The sequence below is a fragment of the Hyperolius riggenbachi genome, chromosome 5, assembly GCF_040937935.1.
Source record: "Hyperolius riggenbachi isolate aHypRig1 chromosome 5, aHypRig1.pri, whole genome shotgun sequence".
NCBI lineage: Eukaryota > Metazoa > Chordata > Amphibia > Anura > Hyperoliidae > Hyperolius > Hyperolius riggenbachi.
In genome coordinates this window covers 19,254,043-19,274,518 of record NC_090650.1, presented here as the reverse complement: position 1 = coordinate 19,274,518, position 20,476 = coordinate 19,254,043, and the positions used below count along the sequence as shown (strand labels likewise).

The 20,476-nt window shown below is 46.0% G+C and overlaps 1 protein-coding gene across 3 annotated transcripts in view; it reads left to right on the top strand.

Moving 5' to 3' along the window:
- SEC22C (SEC22 homolog C, vesicle trafficking protein) overlaps positions 1 to 11,043 on the top strand; it is a 48,728-nt gene extending 37,685 nt beyond the window's left edge. For all 3 annotated transcript variants that reach the window (XM_068238515.1, XM_068238516.1, XM_068238517.1), the window contains 2 exons: positions 6,548 to 6,613; positions 10,651 to 11,043. In XM_068238515.1, coding sequence (XP_068094616.1) covers positions 6,548 to 6,613; positions 10,651 to 10,851 — 267 coding nt within the window. In that variant the 3' untranslated portion in view covers positions 10,852 to 11,043. The remainder of the gene's footprint in view (positions 1 to 6,547; positions 6,614 to 10,650) is intronic.
- Positions 11,044 to 20,476: the final 9,433 nt, after the last annotated feature.

The window sequence follows — 20,476 nt, the reverse complement described above, 5'->3', positions numbered from 1 at the left end:
TACAGATAAGAAATATGTTTTTTTTTCCAGAGTAAAATGATCCATAAATTACTTTTCTCCTATGTTGCTGTCACTAACAGTAGGTAGTAGAAATCTGACAGAACCGACAGGTTTTGGACTAGTCCCTCTCCTCATGGGGGGTTTCAGGGCATTCTTTATTTTCAAAGGACTTAGTGAATGGCAGTTGCTCTGTCCAGCTGCCTAAAAAAGTGTACAGTGATCAGGGAGGCTGGCCAGCATCTTTGTACAAATCTTTTTCAGGCAGTGTCTTTATAAAGAACTAGGCGACCTAAGCCCACTCAAAAATGGACTCTAGGTCTGTCGCCGCCAACACATTATAGCGCGGATACGTATGCCCGCGTGCGCGCACACGCCTGCCTTAAGGTGCTCATATAAAGCAGAGCAGAGGTGCCTGGCTCTTCTACTGACCACATATGCTATTGCTCCGTTGTTATTGCCTGATGAAGCGGGATCAAACCTGCGAAACGCGTTGCATATTTGGAGTTCATAAATAAAATATATTGACTGTCTTTACTACAGTCGTTATGTGTCTACTTGGAGGAGGTAAGTCCACCACTACCTCCTCTATTTACCAAGAATTTGGTTTTTAAGCTCATTTAGCTTCCTTTTATCCTTTTGGCGCCTCTGTTCTCCTGAATAATATTGCTGGGTGGAGGGTTAAACCCCCTTTTTTCTCATCTACAGAGAGCGACTTCTTATTCCTGAGTGGGGTCAGGAAAATCTCCCCACCTGCCTTTACAGTGGTTGCCTAATGGTAACCCTGGTTTGTGAGTATTAATATTTACTCTATCTAGTAACCATTTACCAGTACATATTACACTATTGGGGCTCTTGGTGTTCATTGTTTTTATATAAATAGCGATGATGGGCAGATTTGACCAAGAGACAAATCTCCCTCTGATCGAATCTGTCTGTGGACCTCGTTGCATTGTGGGAAAGAACAGCTTTTTCCAACTGCCAAGCAAGCAGTATCTCCCTCTGTGCATGGAACTCTGTGTAACGAACATTCCTTACAGATCACCTGGCAGAACTAAAGATGTCACCACCTGTGAAACATTTCAGAATGTGAATCAGAGAGGAAGGATTTTACAACGGGCAAACAGTGACTAAATAATCTATTAATGAATATTGTAAACAATAAGCAATTATATTCATTATGCTATTTTCACTACAGTTCCTCTTTAAAACCGCATTTACCGTATTTTCCGCTGTATAAGATGCACTTTTTCTCCCCAAAAAGTGGGGAGAAAAAGTCCCTGCGTCTTATACGGCAAAGACAGGGAATCCCCAACTTCCGAAAACGCCCGCCAATACGAACCACCGACCCTCGCCGTGTTGTGGATCTCCTGCCTTTGTGTCAGCTTCCCCCTTGCGTCTCCTTGTCCCCCCATGCTGCAATGCAGTGTTCTCCCCAGGCCTAATTAAGTGGGCGGGCCGCCCGGCTGATTTGAATGCCCGCCCACCTGCTTTCCTGCCCGTTTAACTAGAAAAAAGTGGTGCTGTAAAACTGCAGCCATGAGCACTTCATTGCCTGCTATCAGTGGCCGTCTCAGACAACAGCGAAAGTCTCCGCTATACACTGCAGGAGACTTCTCTGCCTGTGTGACCTCCTCCTGGTACAGCGATTGGCTGGGTAGGTTGTAAGGGGCGGGACCATGCTCTGCATACTACGGGTCGGGAGTGAGCTGAGTTTTAAGCCTTGTGGAGTGTGTCAGCATCGGCTTCTCCCTAGTGCTGTGTTTCTACAGTATTTACTCTGCTAGTCCGCCCCACTTTGCTGGCTGCCTGTGTCTGCATTGCATTCACATATGTTAACGTGCAGGCAGCTCAGCTAGTGGAGAGGCGGCTGTCCGATACACATCTAGTGTGATAGCGTAGTGCAGGCAGGCTACTGCTGTGTGGGGGGAGGGAGGCTCTCTGTGGAGAAAGCCTGAAGCTGCGGGCAGATTCTCTCTCACACCCAGCGAAACTAATGTGTTCCCTCTGTCCTGGGCTGGCTGCATGAATGTCAGCAGCCTGTCCCATCCCTTCCGAATCCACACAGCTCCGAGGCCGACTCAGAGCACAGATAACATCAGGCAGTACATGGCATTGAGCTCTGCCGCCCCGCCCCCCTCTCCAGCTTCTCTTCAACACAAGCTGCTCTGATTTATGCCGCTCTGATGCTCACAGGAACTGGTATGACTGAGATCTATGTGTCCACTAATGAGCAGGAGCACTTTTTATCTGCTATATTTCAGTCTGCAGAGCTTTCAAGCTAGGGGACCTGGGAAAACAAACAAACAATTTAGATAAGCTGACTTGCTGGAGATGGAGGATGGTGCTGAATGCTGTCCGTGTCAGCCTGTTTCATTGCCCATAAGTGCTTATACCTTACTTGATTTACAATTGTAAAAAGTTGGCCTAGAGCAGTAAAAAGCACAAATCTGGCTCTGGTAGTTGGGCAAAGTCTGTTAAAAGTTGCCCACTGATGCAAAAAAGTAAATATGGAACACAGATCCTGTGTTGAAGGTGTATGCAGGCGGCTTGAAAGGGCAGTGTGTGGGTGGGGAGTGATTCTTGCAGAGTTCACATGCATGTAATTTCATATGGATGTTATTTACTGCTGTGGTCCAGCAGTATTGCAGATAATTTAGTATAATACTGACCCCTGTACACTATCTGCAATACCCCTCGACACCAGCAGCAAATAACATCCATATAAAAAGCAAAAATTCCCCCCCCTCCTTTTGAAATGCAACAAACACCCTTGTATGATTTGTGACTTATTAAATGCAATGATCACCCCTAATATGAAATGCAACTATAACAGTGACCAATATTCAGTGTTCTCATCAGGCACTTTTACAGGGGTGCTTCACCCAGCTAATTTTGGTAAGCACCGGCTGTCATCGTTTTTCCTTCTCATCCTTTGCGGTAAGCAGAGTTGCATCGGCCCTGAATTCCCCTGTCACACCCCACCCGGCTACTTTTTCATGCCACCCGGCTGGAAAAAATTTCTGGGGAGAACACTGCAATGTATAGCAGGAACTTACCTAATTAATGCTCCTATGGCAATGTCAGACCTCTGCGCCCCCCCCCCCCCCCCCCCTGCTAGCCTCCTATCCCTTGTCCTTATCTCTCCTGGCCCCCCTGTGCTCTAATGTATAGCGGCAGCTTACCTTCCAAGCCCCCGTGATGAATACAGACATCCGTCTCACTTCACTTCTTCCTCTAGTGTCCGGCATGAACTGATCACATCATCAGTAGAAGCCGGACACAAGAGTGAGAAGTAGACAGGAGACGGATGTCTGTATTCGCCGGCGAATAATGGCGCACGGTGTTGCCGCTAATCCGTTTGTCGCTTATCACTATTTAACGTTAAAGCCTTATCGTTATTTAGCGTTAACACACAGAACCCTCTCTGTACCTATCACTAACCCCTAGACCCCCCTGGTGGTGCCTAACCCTAACCACCCCCTGGTGGTGCCTAACCCTAAGACCCCCCTGGTGGTGCCTAACCTTAAGACCCCCCTGGTGGTGCCTAACCTTAAGACCCCCCTGGTGGTGCCTAACCCTAAGACCCCCCTGGTGGTGCCTAACCCTAAGACCCCCCTGGTGGTGCCTAACCCTAAGACCCCCCTGGTGGTGCCTAACCCTAAGACCCCCCTTGTGGTGCCTAACCCTAAAGCAGCGTACACACGCCGGACTTTAGGCAACGACGGGTCCATCGTTGCCTCCCGCTGGGTGGGCGTGCCAGCGACAGTCCGGCGTGTGTACGCTCTGTCGTCAGACTGATACGGCTGTTTCTGAGCGATCCGCCCGGCGGATCGCTCAGAAACAGCCGTATCAGTCTGACGACAGAGCGTACACACGCCGGACTGTCGCTGGCACGCCCACCCAGCGGGAGGCAACGACGGACCCGTCGTTGCCTAAAGTCCGGCGTGTGTACGGACCTTAAGACCTCCCTGGTGGTGCCTAACCCTAAATCTCCCCTGTTGGTGCCTAACCCTAACCTTGACAGTGTTACATTAAATCCCTTCACCATTTTGCAGTTAACTAACTTCTGCAGTTTGGCTTATGTAGGTTAGCTATTGATAAATAACGTTACTGTGTGCAATAACGTCTGCAGTTTGGCTTATGTAGGGCGCTATTGATAAATAACGTTACTGTGGGCAATAACGTCTGCTGTTTGGCATATGAACGGCGCTATTGATAAATAACGTTACTGTGCGCCGTTTTTCTTCTTTTTTCCCTGTGCGCCATTATTATGCAGTACTAACGATAAATAGCGGTAAGCGTATCTTTTTAATGTGGCGCCATTTTTATCCATAGGCGTTGTGCGCCATTATTCACTGATCCAATATTGAACACATGGGGCGACATATTGAACACATGGGGTGACATATAGGGCAGACATGGGTGACACAGGAGGACACATGGGCGATACAGGAGGACACATGGGGACACACAAGGACACCATTTGGGGGAGGACATGTACAAGACGCTCCTGGAACATGGACACACCAGGTTTAGTATGTATATTTTTTTCCCTGGTCTTACCCTCTAAACCTAGGTGCGTTTTATATTCCAGAGCATATATTCCGGAAAATACGGTATCACTCGTGTGACCTAGAAAATTTTGAGAAAGTGTCCAATCATTTTGATACTCGATCAGGCAACTCTTTAGACGCGCACGTTGCCAGTTTCGCTGCACTCCAACAATAAATTCTGGAGGAAACCCGAAGATGATTTGGGAAAGACAGAGCGATTTGTTCTGGGCGCGGTCTGGTCCTTGGAGCGTTGCAGATTCTGCGTTCCCCGTAAAAGTGTAATGAATAAACTCCTCACCAAGTGCTGGAAAACTTCAAGGGGGTTTTCAGAACATTTATATGCGCTAGAGCTGCAGCCAATAGGGCGTGCTCTATAGGAAGTAGCAGTGTTATGGAGTCTTGCCCAAGCTCACCTTATTGAGTAGGGGCTGGATTACTGAACAGGAAGACTTTCATCTTTCCCCATTTATGGGATTTTCCTCACTTCCTGTGCAAGAAAAGCAACAGGAGGCAACAGAAGGATAGAGGGAATCCTTTTTTTATTAGTTGTCATCCAAGCATGTGTCCCACTGGATAACGTTACATCCCGTACTGGTGACACCCAGGAAGTTTTGAGATTTACTTCCTGTTTTGATGACCTCCCTAGAGATGGTGCAATAAGTTGAAAATAATTCTGCCTTGCATGCATTTTCATACGGATTGTATGCATCCTGGAACTGGGCTATACTTACCTGATCCAACGTAATTCATTCAGGCAGGTGATGACTCCGCCCTCTCAGAATTTCATCCATTGTGGCCTTTTTTTTTCAATTTCTGCTGAGGCTCTGGCCACCCCCATTTGTGTTGCCGCACCCCCAGCTCAGCAGGCGGAGGTTTCCAGGGGTGTTTTAGCAGATTTTGGAAACATGGAGCGACTGCGTTCTCGAGGTGGGGGGCGGAGTGACACCTGAGTCGTGATTATGTTGATTAGGTAAGTAATTAGCCTTCAGACCCCCCAGTCCTGCAACATTAATACAGAGCCTGGGATAATAGGCTATGTCTTTTTTTGCGGTAGGTACTCTTTAAAGCAGACCAGAACTCAGGACTTCCTCTCTGCACCAAAAGATGGGTAACAGCATAATAAAAGAACCCGAGGTGGGTTTGAAGAATATTATCTGCATACAGAGGATAGATCTGCCTATACAGCCCAGCCTCTGTTGCTATCCCAAACCCCTCTAAGGTCCCCCTGCACTCTGCAATCCCTCATAAATTACAGCCACGCTGCTGACAAACTTGTCAGAGCTGGTTGTGTTTATCTCTATAGTGTCAGTCTGCTGCTCTCCCCGCCTCCTGCAGAACTCCTGTCCCCGCCTGCATCCCTTCCCTCCCTGCTGATTGGAGGGAAGGGACGGGGGCAGGGACCGGAGCTATGCAGGAGGCGGGGGAGCAGCTGAGACTGACACTACAGATGTAAACACAGCCTCACAGCACGGCTGTGATTTATGAGGGATTGCAGAGTGCAGGGGGACCTTAGTGGGGTTTGGGATAGCAACAGAGGCTGGGCTGTATAGGCAGATCCAGCCTCTGTATGCAGATAACATTCTTTAAACACACCTCGGGTTCTCTTTAAAGAAAAACCTTTCTTTGTTTCAGCTGATACAAATCTTGCAATACATCTGCAGTGTGTCTACTTCCTGCTTTCATGGAAGCAGGCAGAGGGTTAACATCCTGTGTTTACAAATTAACTTCTCTGCAGAGACAGCCAGCTGAGAGATCAATTTACAGTGGTGATTAGTCACAGATGAGGGGGAATTAGACAGGCTAAACTCTCTAAATACATACAGGGTGCATTTCTCGGTTTTCCTTTTGTCATGTGCAAGAGTTTAGGTCCATTTTAAAGCCATTGTTACCATAGTGACTCCACGATGGGCTGTCTTCTTTCTGTGAATTCAGTAATGTGTTATGTTCATGAATGTGACAATCGGTCATCTTAGTTTGTTGTTTTCCCCAATTAGGACGGCTACGAAAATGTCTGGAGAGTTGCAGCTTTTCTGACGGCCTTTATTGCCAGCCTATTACAGGTATGTAAGGCTCATCCACTAAAGTGGGATCCCGCTCAAAACCTTTTAGCTGTAAATTGATTGGGCATTAGCTGGAAAGTCGGAGTTTAGAGCCTGTGTTGTTTTTTGCTGTCTGGGCTCCTGTTGGGAAGATCACCTCAGTAGCAGAACTGTTGCTGAATACAGGAAATGACTTCTTACACGAGGAAGGAAGTGTATACATCTAGATATCCTCCGCTTCGTCTGCATGGACTTTGAAAAGCAAATTTAATTACTGTATTTTGTGGATTATAAGACTTGATTTTTCTCCCTCAAAAGTGGGGAAAAGAAGTCACTGCATCTTATAGTCCAAATGCAGGGAGGTCCTGACTTGTGAACGCTGACAATACCAACCTCCAACCCACCGCAATGTCGGGTACTCCCTGTACTGTGCCCATGCAGAGGAGGACACAGGGGGACAAACAGAGGACACAAAGAGGGACACAAAGGGGCATAGAGGAGGACACAAGGGGGAGAGAGGAGGACACAAGGGGGAGAGAGGAGGACACAGGGAGACACAAGAGCTACAAGGGGGCATGAGGTACAAAGTGTGCATAATCCGCAAGATGCCCCTTCACCATGGATGCACCAGGTTTAATTTATATATTTTTGTTCCCCTGGTTTTTGTCCTCTAAGCCTAGATGTGTTTTATGGTCAGGAGCTTCTTATGGTACAAAAAATACAGTAATTATATACTGTGGGATCACCTCCATTGACTTTCATTAGCCTAAAGCTTTTGGAATTACTGTATTTTTCAGGCCATAAGACGCACGTTTTTTCCCCAAAAGTCTGTGTGTGTGTGTGTGTGTGTGGGGGGGGGGGGGGGGGGCGTCTTATGGTCCAAATACACCAATTCAGACAACTGTTCCCTCTCATTGTGAATGGGCATACTTGTCCCTCCTGTGTCCCTAGACATGTAGAAGCGCAGACCTGCAGAGGTCTGCTGCCACCAGTTACTGCTACTGTGACTTGGCAGCTGACCAGGCTGAGGGCGGCATCTGGCAGGCTGTGGATTGGCAAGAGCGAATCCCACGGAGAGAGCCTACCGACATATCTGCTGCTGAGTGGTGGGCAGCACTGCCAATCACAGCTGCCTGCTTAATTACTGGTGCCGATGATCTTGCAGGCGGGAACATGGTGCTGTCATTGGGCCAATAACTGAACTCGCTTAGTAACTAAGGACTCTCCTCTGGCTCTCCGTGGGATCCGCTCTTGTTAATCTGCAGCCTGCCAGCCTGGTCAGCTGCCAAGTCACAACAGCAGTAACTGGTGGCAGAACACCTCTGCAGGACTGCGCTTCTACATGTCTGGGGACACAGGAGGAGGACGCAAAGGGACAGAGGAGGACACATAGGAACAAAGGAGGACACGGAGCGACCGAAGGGGACACAGAGGGACAGAGGAGGACACAGGGGGACAGAAGACATCACAGGAGGGGACAGAGGAGGACACAGGGACAGAAAGGAAAACAGGGACAGAAGACATCACAGGAGGGGACAGAGGAGGGCATGAGGTACAATAATAATTGGGGGGATAGGGGGAGAAGATCCACAAGACTGCCCTGCACCATGGATGCACCAGGTTTAGTATATTTTTTTTTTCTGATTTTTGTCCTCTAAATCTACCGGTAGGTGCGTCTTATCGTCCGCAAGATACGGTACTGGCTTTTCAAAAGCGCTGCTGAAAGCACTGTAGTGGGCTCTAGGACTCGGTGTAAAGCCTGGTACTCATATCCAATTTTGATTGGCCAATTTTACCTCCTCCATTTAATATGAGAGCTTACTAACACAATCACAATCTAGTATTTAAAATCTATTGGTCCTCATACTACATGGAGGTGGTAAAATTGGCCAATCAAAATTGTATGCACCCTTCGAATTTGTCGTTGCTTGGTCGAGTTGATCCGTCTAGAGGATTGCTGGCCAAGTGGCAGTCAGGGGCTGCTGTATCACATGCCAGATATCGGCTGCCTCAGACAACTTTGAGAAGAGTTGCAATACTTCCTGCTTTGTGCAGTTGCTTATTCATGTAGGAAGATGGGAGGTACTAAGCAGTCTGTACTCCATACATCACTACCAGGCAGGATGGCCGTTTGCCTCTCCAGAGCAGGAAGCAGAAATAATCTTTGCTCTTGTGATGTACAGATCGGAACACAATAGAACCGACGGCGCTGCCCCCTCTAGTGTTCAGTGTGCCCCCCTGATGCCCAGTGCATTATACATTACCTGCACTTGTCCGCCCATGGCGCTGCCCATTGTCCATACATGCGCCCTACATGGTTGCCGGACTAACGTGGGTGCGCGTGTGATAGCATGTGTACACTGGCAACCATGTGCAATGCGTGTATGGTGGAAGGACAGCGCCTGGAGCCAGCAGCGGACACAGGCAGGTAATGTATAATGCGCCAGACACCGGGAGCACAGTGAGCATTAGCAGGGCAGCGTCAGACCAGCGAGGCAGCGAATGTGGTGTCACAAGGTCGATTCCGGATCGATTTCAGCATGAAATGGATCGGGAATCAGCCTGCTGTGTATCGGCAGCTGACAGATCTCTCTAATCAGATTCGATCAGGGAGAGATTTGTCTCTTGGAACGAATCTGCTCATCATCACTAGATGTATGGCTAGCTTAACCACTTTGCATCCAGACCTTGTTTCCCACTTATGGACCAGAGCAGTTTTGACAGTTTACCTATATCCCTATTTAATCAGCAATAACTTAATCCCTACTTATGACACAGAAATGAAATATATATTTTTCTTTTTTGAGACAAACTAGGCTTTCATTGTATGCCATTTTTTTCCCTTGAACAATTTTGTTTTCTATGAATTTTAATTGGGAAACAAGGAAAAAATAGAAAAAAACACATTATTTCTCAGTTTTACCAAATTTTACAAATAAAAAGTGCTACTGTTGATAAAAACCACACATTTTGTTTGGCTATTCTTTCCGTTTATCACAAAACTTAGATTATGTTCCGGTCACAATTTATGGTGGAGATATTTGATTCTGAAATAATGCTACAGTCTGTATTTTTCACTCTGAACTGAGAAAATAAAAGAATTTTTAATGGTAAAAATCAATCTCATTAGCTCAGGAAACATATATTCCCGTTCACCAATTAGTGCTGCATCAGATAGTACCAGAAATGTGCACAGCAGCAAGCCCAATCCTGCACAGCACTGCTTCTGTACAAGACGTATATCTACTGACTCGTGGCTTAAGCCGCATCTACACGCGTAGATGCGGCCGCAATGTTCCTTATCAATCGAGCCGCTGATGCGGCTCGATTGATAAGATCCGACAGGATGGATCTCCGCACCGCCGATTCCCTGCTCGTTCCCCGCGAGGGGACAATGGCAGGGAATCGAGCGGAAGATAAGCGGCGCCGGCGGGGACGAGCGGGGAATCGAATCCGGCACACGTGCGGCAAGCAGGGACGCGGCGGGTACGTGCGGGGATGCGGAAGAGGCGATCCGGCGGCTAATCGAGCCACCGGATCGCCGCCTCTTCTACCCGAGTAGATGAGGCTTTAGATGAAGTCACAGAGGATGTAGATATACTGTAGTGATGGATAAGGTGGTTAAAGTGTATCTGAACTCTTGCACAGGACAGAAGGAAGACATAGAGAAATGCACCCTGTGTGTATTTAGAGAGTTTAGCCTGTCTAATTCCCCCTCATTTGTGTCTAATCACAAGTTGTAATTTGATCCTCCCCTGTGTCACATGACTGCCTATAGCAAATAAGCAGATAAGCCCATATGAAAGCACAGGCTGTAGAACAATATGTCTGCTTCCATAAATCAGGAAGTAGAAACTGCAAATTTATTTTAGGATTTGTATCAGCTGTAACAAAGAGATGTTTTTCTTTAAAGGTTATTATGCTGTTGTGTATATTTTAGGGAAGAGAGGAGTTCTGAGTTCAGGTCCACTTTCAGTTTGCATCAACTTGCAATTATTAGCATAAGACGATGGTTGGTGTAAATCGTGGAATCTCATCTTCCCGTTTGTGTGTTCCAGTGTTACCTGTACGTCTTCTACACGCCGGCGCGGACGCTGAAGGCCTTGCTTCTCTTCCTGCTCATCTGTGTGTGTAACGTATATTTGTACGGACTGCGTAACGTGTGGCAGATATCCTTCCACGCCACCGTGGCGTTCCTCTCCGCCCATCAGACCGTGAGACGGCAGCCTCTGGACAGGCCCGACCGCTGCGGAGTATAGCAGGACCCGGAAGGGCTGGACATTTTTTATCTTGTACATATTGTTTCCTTTTTTTGTATATTTCAAGAAAATGTTGATTTTCCTGTGGATTAATATGGGAATGATGTGACTAATCTGAGTAAGTATTAGGACCTCTGTCGCGAAAATCTTAAAATTTAAAATACATGTAAACATATACAATTAAGAAGTACGTTTTTTCAAGAGTAAAATGAACCATAAATTACTTCTCTCCTATGTTTCTCTGACTTACAGTAAGTAGTACAAATCTGACAGAACCGACAGGTTTTGGACTAGCCCATCTTCTCATGGGGTGTTCTCAGGGTTTTCTTTATTTTTAAAAGCACTTAGTGAATGGCAGTTGCTCCGTCCAACTGCCAAACAAGTGTACAGCGGGCAGGGAGGCTGGCTAGCATATCTGTATAAATCTCTTTCAGGGTGTGTCTTTATAAAGAATAAAGGCCATGCTGAGAATCCCCCATGAAGAGATGGACTAACCCAAAACCTGTCGGTAATGTCAGATTTCTACTACCTACTGTAAGTAAAAGCAACATAGGACAAAAGTAATTTATAGCTCATTTTACTCTGGAAGAAACGTATTTCTTATTTGCTTGTGTTTTAAATTTTAAGATTTTCTCGACAGTTCCTCTTTAAAGTGAACCTGAAGCCTAGTTAAAATAATAAAAAAACAACAACAGATACTTACCTAACGAGAGGGAAGGCTCTGGGTACTATAGAGTCTTCTTGCCCCTCTCCTGATCCCCGCGCTGTCACCCCTGTTCAAATCAGCCACTGCGGTAGGCTCCGGAAGTCTTCGGGAGCCCGAGTGCTCCTGAATATGGGCGGCTCCATACTGCGCATGCACGAGTGCACAAGAGAGCACACTCACGCATGCGCAGTACAGAGCCACCCGTCTTCACGAGAACTCACGCTCCCAAAGACCTCCAAAGCCTCCCCGAGCAGAAGTGAGCAATCTCTGACCCTTCTGTCACAGACTGCTAACAGGAGAGACAGCGCTGGAGGGAGGGGGAGGAACAAGAAGGCTCCATAGGACTCAGAGCCTTCACTCTCCTTAGGTAAGTATTGTATATTCTGGTGTATAAGACTTTTTAACCCTTGAAAATATTCTGAAGAGTCAGGGGTCGTCTTATACGCCGGGTGTTATTGATGCCGGGTGATACGCCCTGTCCTGTTACCGCCTCTCAGATCTCGCTGCTGAGGACTGTAGTGAAGCGGCGCAGGCGCACATGTGTGAGATCTGAGAGGCAGAGAAGGAGGTAAATGGGATACAAGGGCGGGGCCAGAAGGGTGAAAGAGGCGTGTTTTATGGGTACAACTAGATGTATTCTTCCATACCGCTCTGATAAACAGGGAGACAAGGAGAGCTGACCAATCCACTTAGGGAGAGGGAGAGCTGACCAATCCAACCAGTCAGTCGCCTGTATACTGTTATATACTGGGTACCACATACAGTACAGCACCAGTATCTGTTCATACAGAGCACCAGAATATGAGTTTTTTTTATTTAGTGTGTATTGGAAGAGGGGTAGTCAGTCTTATACGGCGAGTATATCCCAAATTCTATATTTTAACTGGAAAAGTTGGGGGGGGTCGTCTTATATGCCCAGTCGTCTTATACGCCGTAATATATGGCATCTGTTTTTTTATTTTAATTAGGTTTCAGGTTCACTTTAAAGCACACCTGAAGTGAGAGTGATATGGAGGCTGACATTTTTATTTCCTGTTAAGCAATACCAGTTACCTGGCTGTCCTGCTGATCCTCTGCTTCCAATACATTCAGCCACAGCCCCTGAACAAGCATGCAGATCAGGTGCTCTGACTGAAGTCAGAATGGATTAGCTGCATGCTTGTTTCAGGAGTGTGATTCAGACACTACTGCAGCTAAAGAGGTCAGCAGGACAGCCAGGCAACTCATATTGGTTAAAAGGAAATAGCAGCCATCATTTCCCTCTCATTTCCGAGGTGCTTTACAGGATTTGTACAGCAATTTTCTTTTCCCCCAGTATTTTTCTTTTACCTGTTGGTTATATTTAATACTAAAAAAATAATTTGAAAGTATTTATTTAATTTGAAAACATTTAAGTATTACAAGTGAGTATGCAATCCACTGGATTGACTGACACGTTTTTTATGTAAAGTTGAAGAGGCACTGTAGTGTTATCTAATGAAATGCAGCAAATTAAAGGGAACTCGAGGTGAGAGTTATATGGAGGCTGCCATATTTATTTCCTGTTAAACAATACCAGTTGCCCGGCTGTCCTGCTGATCTCTATGGCTGCAGCAGAGTCTAAATTACACCAGAAACAAGCATGCAGCTAATCTCGTCAGATCTGACAATAATGTCAGAAACACCTGATTTGCTGCATGCTTGTTCAGGGGTTATGGCTAAAAGTATTTTAGAGGCAGAGGATCAGATTCAGGGCGCATTCAGCCCTAGTGGGAAAAGCCCCTATTTTATGTTCCTAATATAAAAATAAAATATTTTTTAAGAATGATTTTTTAGTACTAAGCACAATATACACACGATGAACAAGTTAACCATTTATGCCTCCAGGGCGTAGTACCTACGTCCAGGAGGCCACGTGCGCGTCCGCGCGCTCCCGCGGCCGATCGCGCGTGTGCACGCGCACTCCCGGCCGCAGATTTGGTAGCCCAGGAATCAATGTATCGGGCTATGGTGCTCGATCACTGATTCCTCTCCCCCGCTGAAAAAGCGACAGCTTCTCTCGGAAGCTACACTTTTTCTGAAGCGGTGTCCCTCTAAGCGTACATTGTACGCTTAGAGTGACGTCATGTAAACAAACTCAAGATTGCCATCTTGTGGCCAAAAAGTAAAACTACAAGTAAAAGTGAAAAAACATTACAATACACAAATATTTCCCCAAATAAAACACTATTTATATCCCACCCTCCCAAAAATGCCCACATAAAATGTTTAATAAAAAAAAAAAAAAACATTACTGTAAAAAAAAACAAAACACATAAATATTTACCTAAGGGTCTAAACTTTTTAAATATCTATGTAAAGATGAAATATTTCTCTCTATTTTTTTTTTATAAGCCTGTAAATAGTGATGGATGCAAAACGGAAAAAATGCTCTTTTATTTTCAAATAAAATATTGTCGCGATACATTGTGATAGGGACATAATTTAAACGGTGAAATAACCGTGACAAATGGGCAAATACAATACGTGGGTTTTAATTATGGAGGCATGTTTTATTTTAAAACTATAATGGCCGAAAACTGACAATGAATTTTTTCATTTTTTTTCTTATTCTTACTGTTAAAATGCATTTACAGTAAGGTAGCTCTTAGCAAAATGTACCCCCCAAAGAAAGCCTAATTGGTGGCGGAAAAAACAAGATATAGATCAGTTCATTGTGATAAGTAGTGATAAAGTTATAGGCTAATGAATGGGAGGTGAACATTGCTCGGATGCATAAAGTGAAAACGACTGAAGGCTGAACTGGTTAAGCCCAATCCCTTTTAAAATGAACCGGAGGTGAGAGGGATATTGAGGCTGCCATATTTATTTTGTTTTAAGCAATACCAGTTGCCTGGCTGATCCTCTCTCTAATACTTTCAGCCATAGCCCCTGAACAAGCATGCAGCAGATCAGGTGTTTCTGACATTATTGTCAGATTAGCTGCGTGCTTGTTTCTGGTGTTATTCAGATACTACTGCAGCCAAATAGCCCAGCAGGGCTGCCAGGCAACTGGGATTGTTGGTAGAACATAATGGCAGGTTGGTATTTATGGCCGGCCAACAGAGGCAGCTGCGTGGGCCAGAACCACATTAAAACGCAGTAAATAAAACCCATATTTATTCTGTGCTACTAACTTAGGAAATAAGAAGATAAAGGGAGAAGCGTGTTGCTACCCATCAGGTATTTGCTTTTCAAGTAAATCCTTGAATCTGATTGGTTACTCTGAGGAACAGCCTGTATGGTGTCTTGTTCTCGTTTTGAAGGTGCAGAAAATACTGTTGCTATTCTGACAGCATGTTGGCATCATTTTTTATTTATATAAATTTGTATTTATAAAATTTTGTTTGGTTTTTGCTGTAAAGGATGTGTGTGACGGATGACACATTCATGTTGTGCGTAATGGTCAGCGCTCTCGCCTTGCAGCGCTGGGTCCACGGTTCGCATCCCAGCCAGGGCACTATCTGCACAGAGTTTGTATATTCTCCCCGTGTCTGTGTGGGTTTCCTCCGGGCGCTCCGGTTTCCTTCCACATCCCAAAAACATACAGATAATTGGCTTCCCTCTAAATTGGCCCTAGACTACAACACATACACCACACGATACATACATAGACCTATGACTATGGTAAGGACTAGATTGTGAGCCCCTCTGAAAGACAGTTACTGACAAGACAATATACTCTGTACAGCGCCTCGGAAGATGTCCGCACTATATAAATAATACTCATGTTTAATACTTGTGTATATACTCGTGTATAAGTCGACCCACATATAAGCAGAGGTATTAGTTTTCCCCGCAGAAACCAAGAAAGTGATTGACTCTTGTATAAGCCCTCTTGTATAAGCCCCCCCCCCTCCTCCACAGTAGCCAGAAGTCAACCCCTTTCCATAGCTAGATGCACTCCAAGAATGAAACAGCTGTGTTTCAAGATGCCACTAGATGGCATCATAGACATGAGAAACAGTGATTGCCAGACAGGATGTATCCCCGATCATTGTGCCGCTGGCACATTCCGCTGCACAAGCTAGGGGACACGGGTAGTCTTGAGCAGCGCACTCTGTACACCATGTTGCAGGGGATGGGGAAACAGACACAGCAGGGAGCCAGCTGGTAAGAGCAGGATCACTAGTGCACGATCCTTACACTCCTCTGCCAGTACCAAAAACCTGCTCCACCATCCGTTCTGCTCCACTGACTCGCATATAAGCCGAGGGGGTAACTTTTCAGCACATTTTTTGTGCTGAAAAATTAGGCGTATACACGAGTATTTAAGGTAATTCCTTTTGAAAGAAACTGTTCAGCCTCTTACTCATAGGTCCTAACTGTCCCTCTTTGAGAACCGAACCTCTCTGTCCCTCTGTCTTCCTCATTTGTCCCTCTTTCAAGACTGATTTACAGATCTATATAAATATATGTATTTTTCTACTGATTTTTTTCTACTGAAAATGTGTTTAAATGACTCTAAACATTATTCCCATCCTTTAAATGTATAGTCATTCATCATGTTAACATTTGAAAATAAGAAATGTAATGATGATAGAGAGGACCAATGTGCATTGAATGATAAAACTACATCTTCTGCTTCTGAATTCTTTGTGATATGCATGGAAGGGGTGTGGTGGGGGTGTGGTTAGAGGTGTGTCAGGGGAGTGTCTTAAAGAGAACCCGAGGTGGTTTGAAGAATATTATCTGCATACAGAGGCTGGATCTGCCTATACAGCCCAGCCTCTGTTGCTATCCCAAACCCCCCTAAGGTCCCCCTGCACTCTGCAATCCGTCATAAATCACAGCCACGCTGCTGACAAACAGCTTGTCAGAGCTGGCTGTGTTTATCTCTATAGTGTCAGTCTGCTGCTCTCCCCGCCTCCTGCAGAACTCCAGTCCCCGCCTGCATCCCTTCCCTCCCTGCTGATTGGAGGGAAGGGACGGGGGCAGGGACCGGAGCTATGCAGGAGGCGGGGGAGCAGCTGAGACTGACACTACAGATGTAAACACAGCCTCACAGCACGGCTGTGATTTATGAGGGATTGCAGAGTGCAGGGGGACCTTAGTGGGGTTTGGGATAGCAACAGAGGCTGGGCTGTATAGGCAGATCCAGCCTCTGTATGCAGATAACATTCTTTAAACACACCTCGGGTTCTCTTTAAAATGTCTCTCTTTCTTATATAAAAAAAGTTGGAAAGTATTCCCTTCCTGCCATAAACCCAGGAAATCTATGATAAAGCACAGGTTAACTTCAGTAAAACTACTAGTCAAAACAAGCAGAATTTCCAGAGGTGCAGGCTGATGTCGGTATATTACTGAATTTCTACTCCATGCGGGAAATCTTAGTGAATTTGGAAAAAAAAAGTGTAATATACCAAATGCAGTAATTTTCCGACATAAATTACCAAACCGCCCTTAGGCCCTGTTCGCATTATAGGCTTTTTTATAAATTTTAAGCGCAGGTGGTTTTCAAAATCGTCCTATCAGAGAGTTCATATCTGAGCGGTTCGTTTGCGATCCGCTTTGAAAAGCGATGCTTGGGCCATTTTTAATTTGCCTCAATGGAATGTATAGGAAAAACGCTCACAAAATCGCTTTTTCCTTTTTGATTCAAAAGACGGAAGCACTCTGCAAAAGCGCTTACAAAAACTCCCACAAAAATGAACGAACGAGCAGAAAACCGCTAGGAAACGCCTTACAAAAATGCAGAAAAAAAACGGACACGCAATGTGAACAAGGTGAATTGGCACCAATTGTCCCATCTGCTGGAATTGGATTGTTTGTCAATCTCTTCCTATGTCAGTGCAATCCTCAAAGATAAAAAAAATTAAAAATAAATTCTAAACACAGAGAAACATCTGCCCAATTTTCACCTTTCTGTCTCAGTTTAGTATTATCAGCAAGGGGTAAAGACTGATGCCTGTCTGCAGCAGTTGGACAGCTCCCACTGTTGTGCCTTCTCTCTGTCTGCCACAAGGGGGCAGTGCAGCCTAGAGGAAGCCTCCGTCTGGCTCGGCTGACATATTAGCTGTCACCCCTGATAAAAATGAATGAATACATTTCATCTACTATGAATAGCAGATTTCATTCCTCTCCCCAGCCACTTGCACTTTCTTTGCTGCTGCTGCTGCTGCTGCTGAATCCTTTCATGAAACAGATTTACATGCAAATATGGACAGAGAGGGAAGAAATGTGTCACCAATTATGAAATGAGCGAATCGCGGCGATAATTTGCAGCTCGTGCCAAATTCTGAAACTGCTTTTTCTTAAAGGCTGATCCTCAGCAAATGTGAAAACATAGGTGAGACTAGGGCTCAAAGAGGACCTGTCACCAAGGAAACGGGCTGGAGGCAGAAAAAGATTGAAATGGGGCCCTGGGCAATATTAGTGTTGGGCGAACACCTAGATGTTCGGGTTCGCGAACGTTCGCCGAACATGGCTGCGATGTTCGGGTGTTCGCGCCGAACTCCGAACATAATGGAAGTCAATGGGGACCCGAACTTTCGTGCTTTGTAAAGCTTCCTTACATGCTACATACCCCAAATTAGCAGGGTATGTGCACCTTGGGAGTGGGTACAAGAGGGAAAAAATATTTGAAAAAGAGCTTATAGTTTTTGAGAAAATTGATTGTAAAGTTTCAAAGGAAAAACTGTCTTTTAAATGTGGAAAATGTCATGTTTCTTTGCACAGGTAACATGCTTTTTGTCGCCATGCAGTCATAAATGTAATACAGAGAAGAGGTTCCAGGAAAAGGGACCGGTAACGCTAACCCAGCACCAGCAGCAGCACACGTGATGGAACAGGAGGTGGCGCAGGAGGAGAAGGCCATGCTTTTTGAGACACAACAACCCAGGCCTTGCATGAGGACAAGAAGCGTGTGGATAGCATGCTTTTTACCGCCATGCAGTCATAAATGTAATAAAGATAAGAGGTTCAATAAACAGGGACCGGGCGTCAACGCTAACCCAGCAGCAGCAGACGTGATGGAACAGGAGGAGGCGCAGGAGGAGAAGGCCACGCTTTCAGGTGCAACTCAGGCCTTGCATGAGGACAAAAAAATGTGTGCGCAAAGCAATGCAATGAGTAGTTTTCAGGACACAATGGGCTATTCGGAGGAGCTATTCCCACCCCCACAATCTTCTACCTGTGAAAGGTCAATGGAACAGCCACAAATGTTGTGCCCGGATTCACAACCTTTTTCTGTGGAAAATGCACCTCGCACTGAAATGCAAGGCGAGGCCGAGGATAAACATGACATCAACAACTCAACATGACGCAAAATGGGGGCGGAACAGAAAGCTGCTTTCAATGTTTTGAAGGCCTTAATTGCCTCCGGTGGCCAGTTAGATGCATCATTCATCACACCCAAATCCCAGAGCAATGTGTGCAGGAATTTGAATCGCAGGAGGTGTACCGAGATTATCTGGACAAGTGACCAAGTGACAAAGTGAAAAGTGACAAAGTGACCAGTGACAAAGTGACAAAATGACAAAGTGACAAAATGACAAAGTGACAAGTGACAAAGTGACCAGTGACAAAGTGACAACTGAGAGGTTGTTCTGGGGAGCTCCACTGCACTCAGTCGCATATGAGGAGGAGAGGTCTCGTCGGGACTGCTGATCCTCCTCAGCTTGCTCAAAGCCTTGAGGGTTCCTGAAGATCCTCTGCTTGGAGTTCGCCGGGGTTCAGCTTGGTGTCGGGGTCGGCGGCGTCCTCCTCACTCCAACGTGGCAGATCTTCTGTTGAAGGAAAAAAAAAAGTCCAGTACCGCTTCTGAAGGACTCACCAAGAGATGCAGGAGCGCTTCAATCTAGCGCACCATCGCTCGCTGGGTGATGTCCCTCCCTACGCGCTGGAATTCTACGCTGCACATGCTAGCACGCTTTTGCGCAGTGCCGAGGCGTGTTCCAGCAGCTAGCTACCAAGCTTCTGTGGATCTGATTGGGCCACCATGTTGGATCTCTGCCAAGTCCTCCAAAATTTTGAGCAATCCACGTTGCGTGACTGAGCAGTGACAACTCTACAGTCAGCATTACAATACCACTGCTGTGTTTACTGAAGAAATCAATGTTGAAGATGGAAAACCGCTGGCATGATGCAAGTGGGGGATTCTGAAGATGAAAACGATCAGCGTGATGATACCAACATCAGGCAACCTGCCTCAGGAAACGCTGGTCCCAGCTATGACAAAGAACAGGACGAGGAACAGCTGGAGTTGGAGCAGGAATTGGATGCCCCCACTGCCGAGGGACAGAGCGGTGCACGTTGGACTTTCACAATTCAGCGGGAATGGACATCAGAAGAGGAAGAAAGTGATGCTGGTGACGAATATGGTGCATCACAACAATCACAACGCTCACAAGAACATGAAGACAGAGGAGTCTGGCAGGACTCTCTGGCACACATGGCTCAATTCATGCTAGACTGCATTGAACGCGGCCCGCGCATTATTCACTATTCATTATTATTCATTATTCTGGAATCTGGACAACACCAATTACTGGGTTTATACCCAGTTTATACAAACACAATGTTAAAAAACTGATTGAAGAAAGTGTCAGACAGGTCAAAAATGGAACAATTCCAGCAGGCCCTTGAGGATGGAGACTTTAGAGAGGAGATTGACATCCTCCTCCTTCTCTAGCCAGTTGTACGCCGACAGACTGACTTCAGCAAACCCAGGAGGACCAGGAGGGCAGCAAAGAACACAAGCTGCTGCTAGTGCCGAAAAGGGAATGGTATTGGCAGTGTCCTTGGAGTGGGAACATTTTCTGACACCCATGCAGCAGCCCACAGAACAGCAATCGGGCATTTCCACGTCCTCCAACACCAATCGCCTGGAGAAGATGGTCAAGGTCCAGGACTACATGTCAGATGGCGTAGCTGTGTTGAACAATCCATCTGCAGACAGAC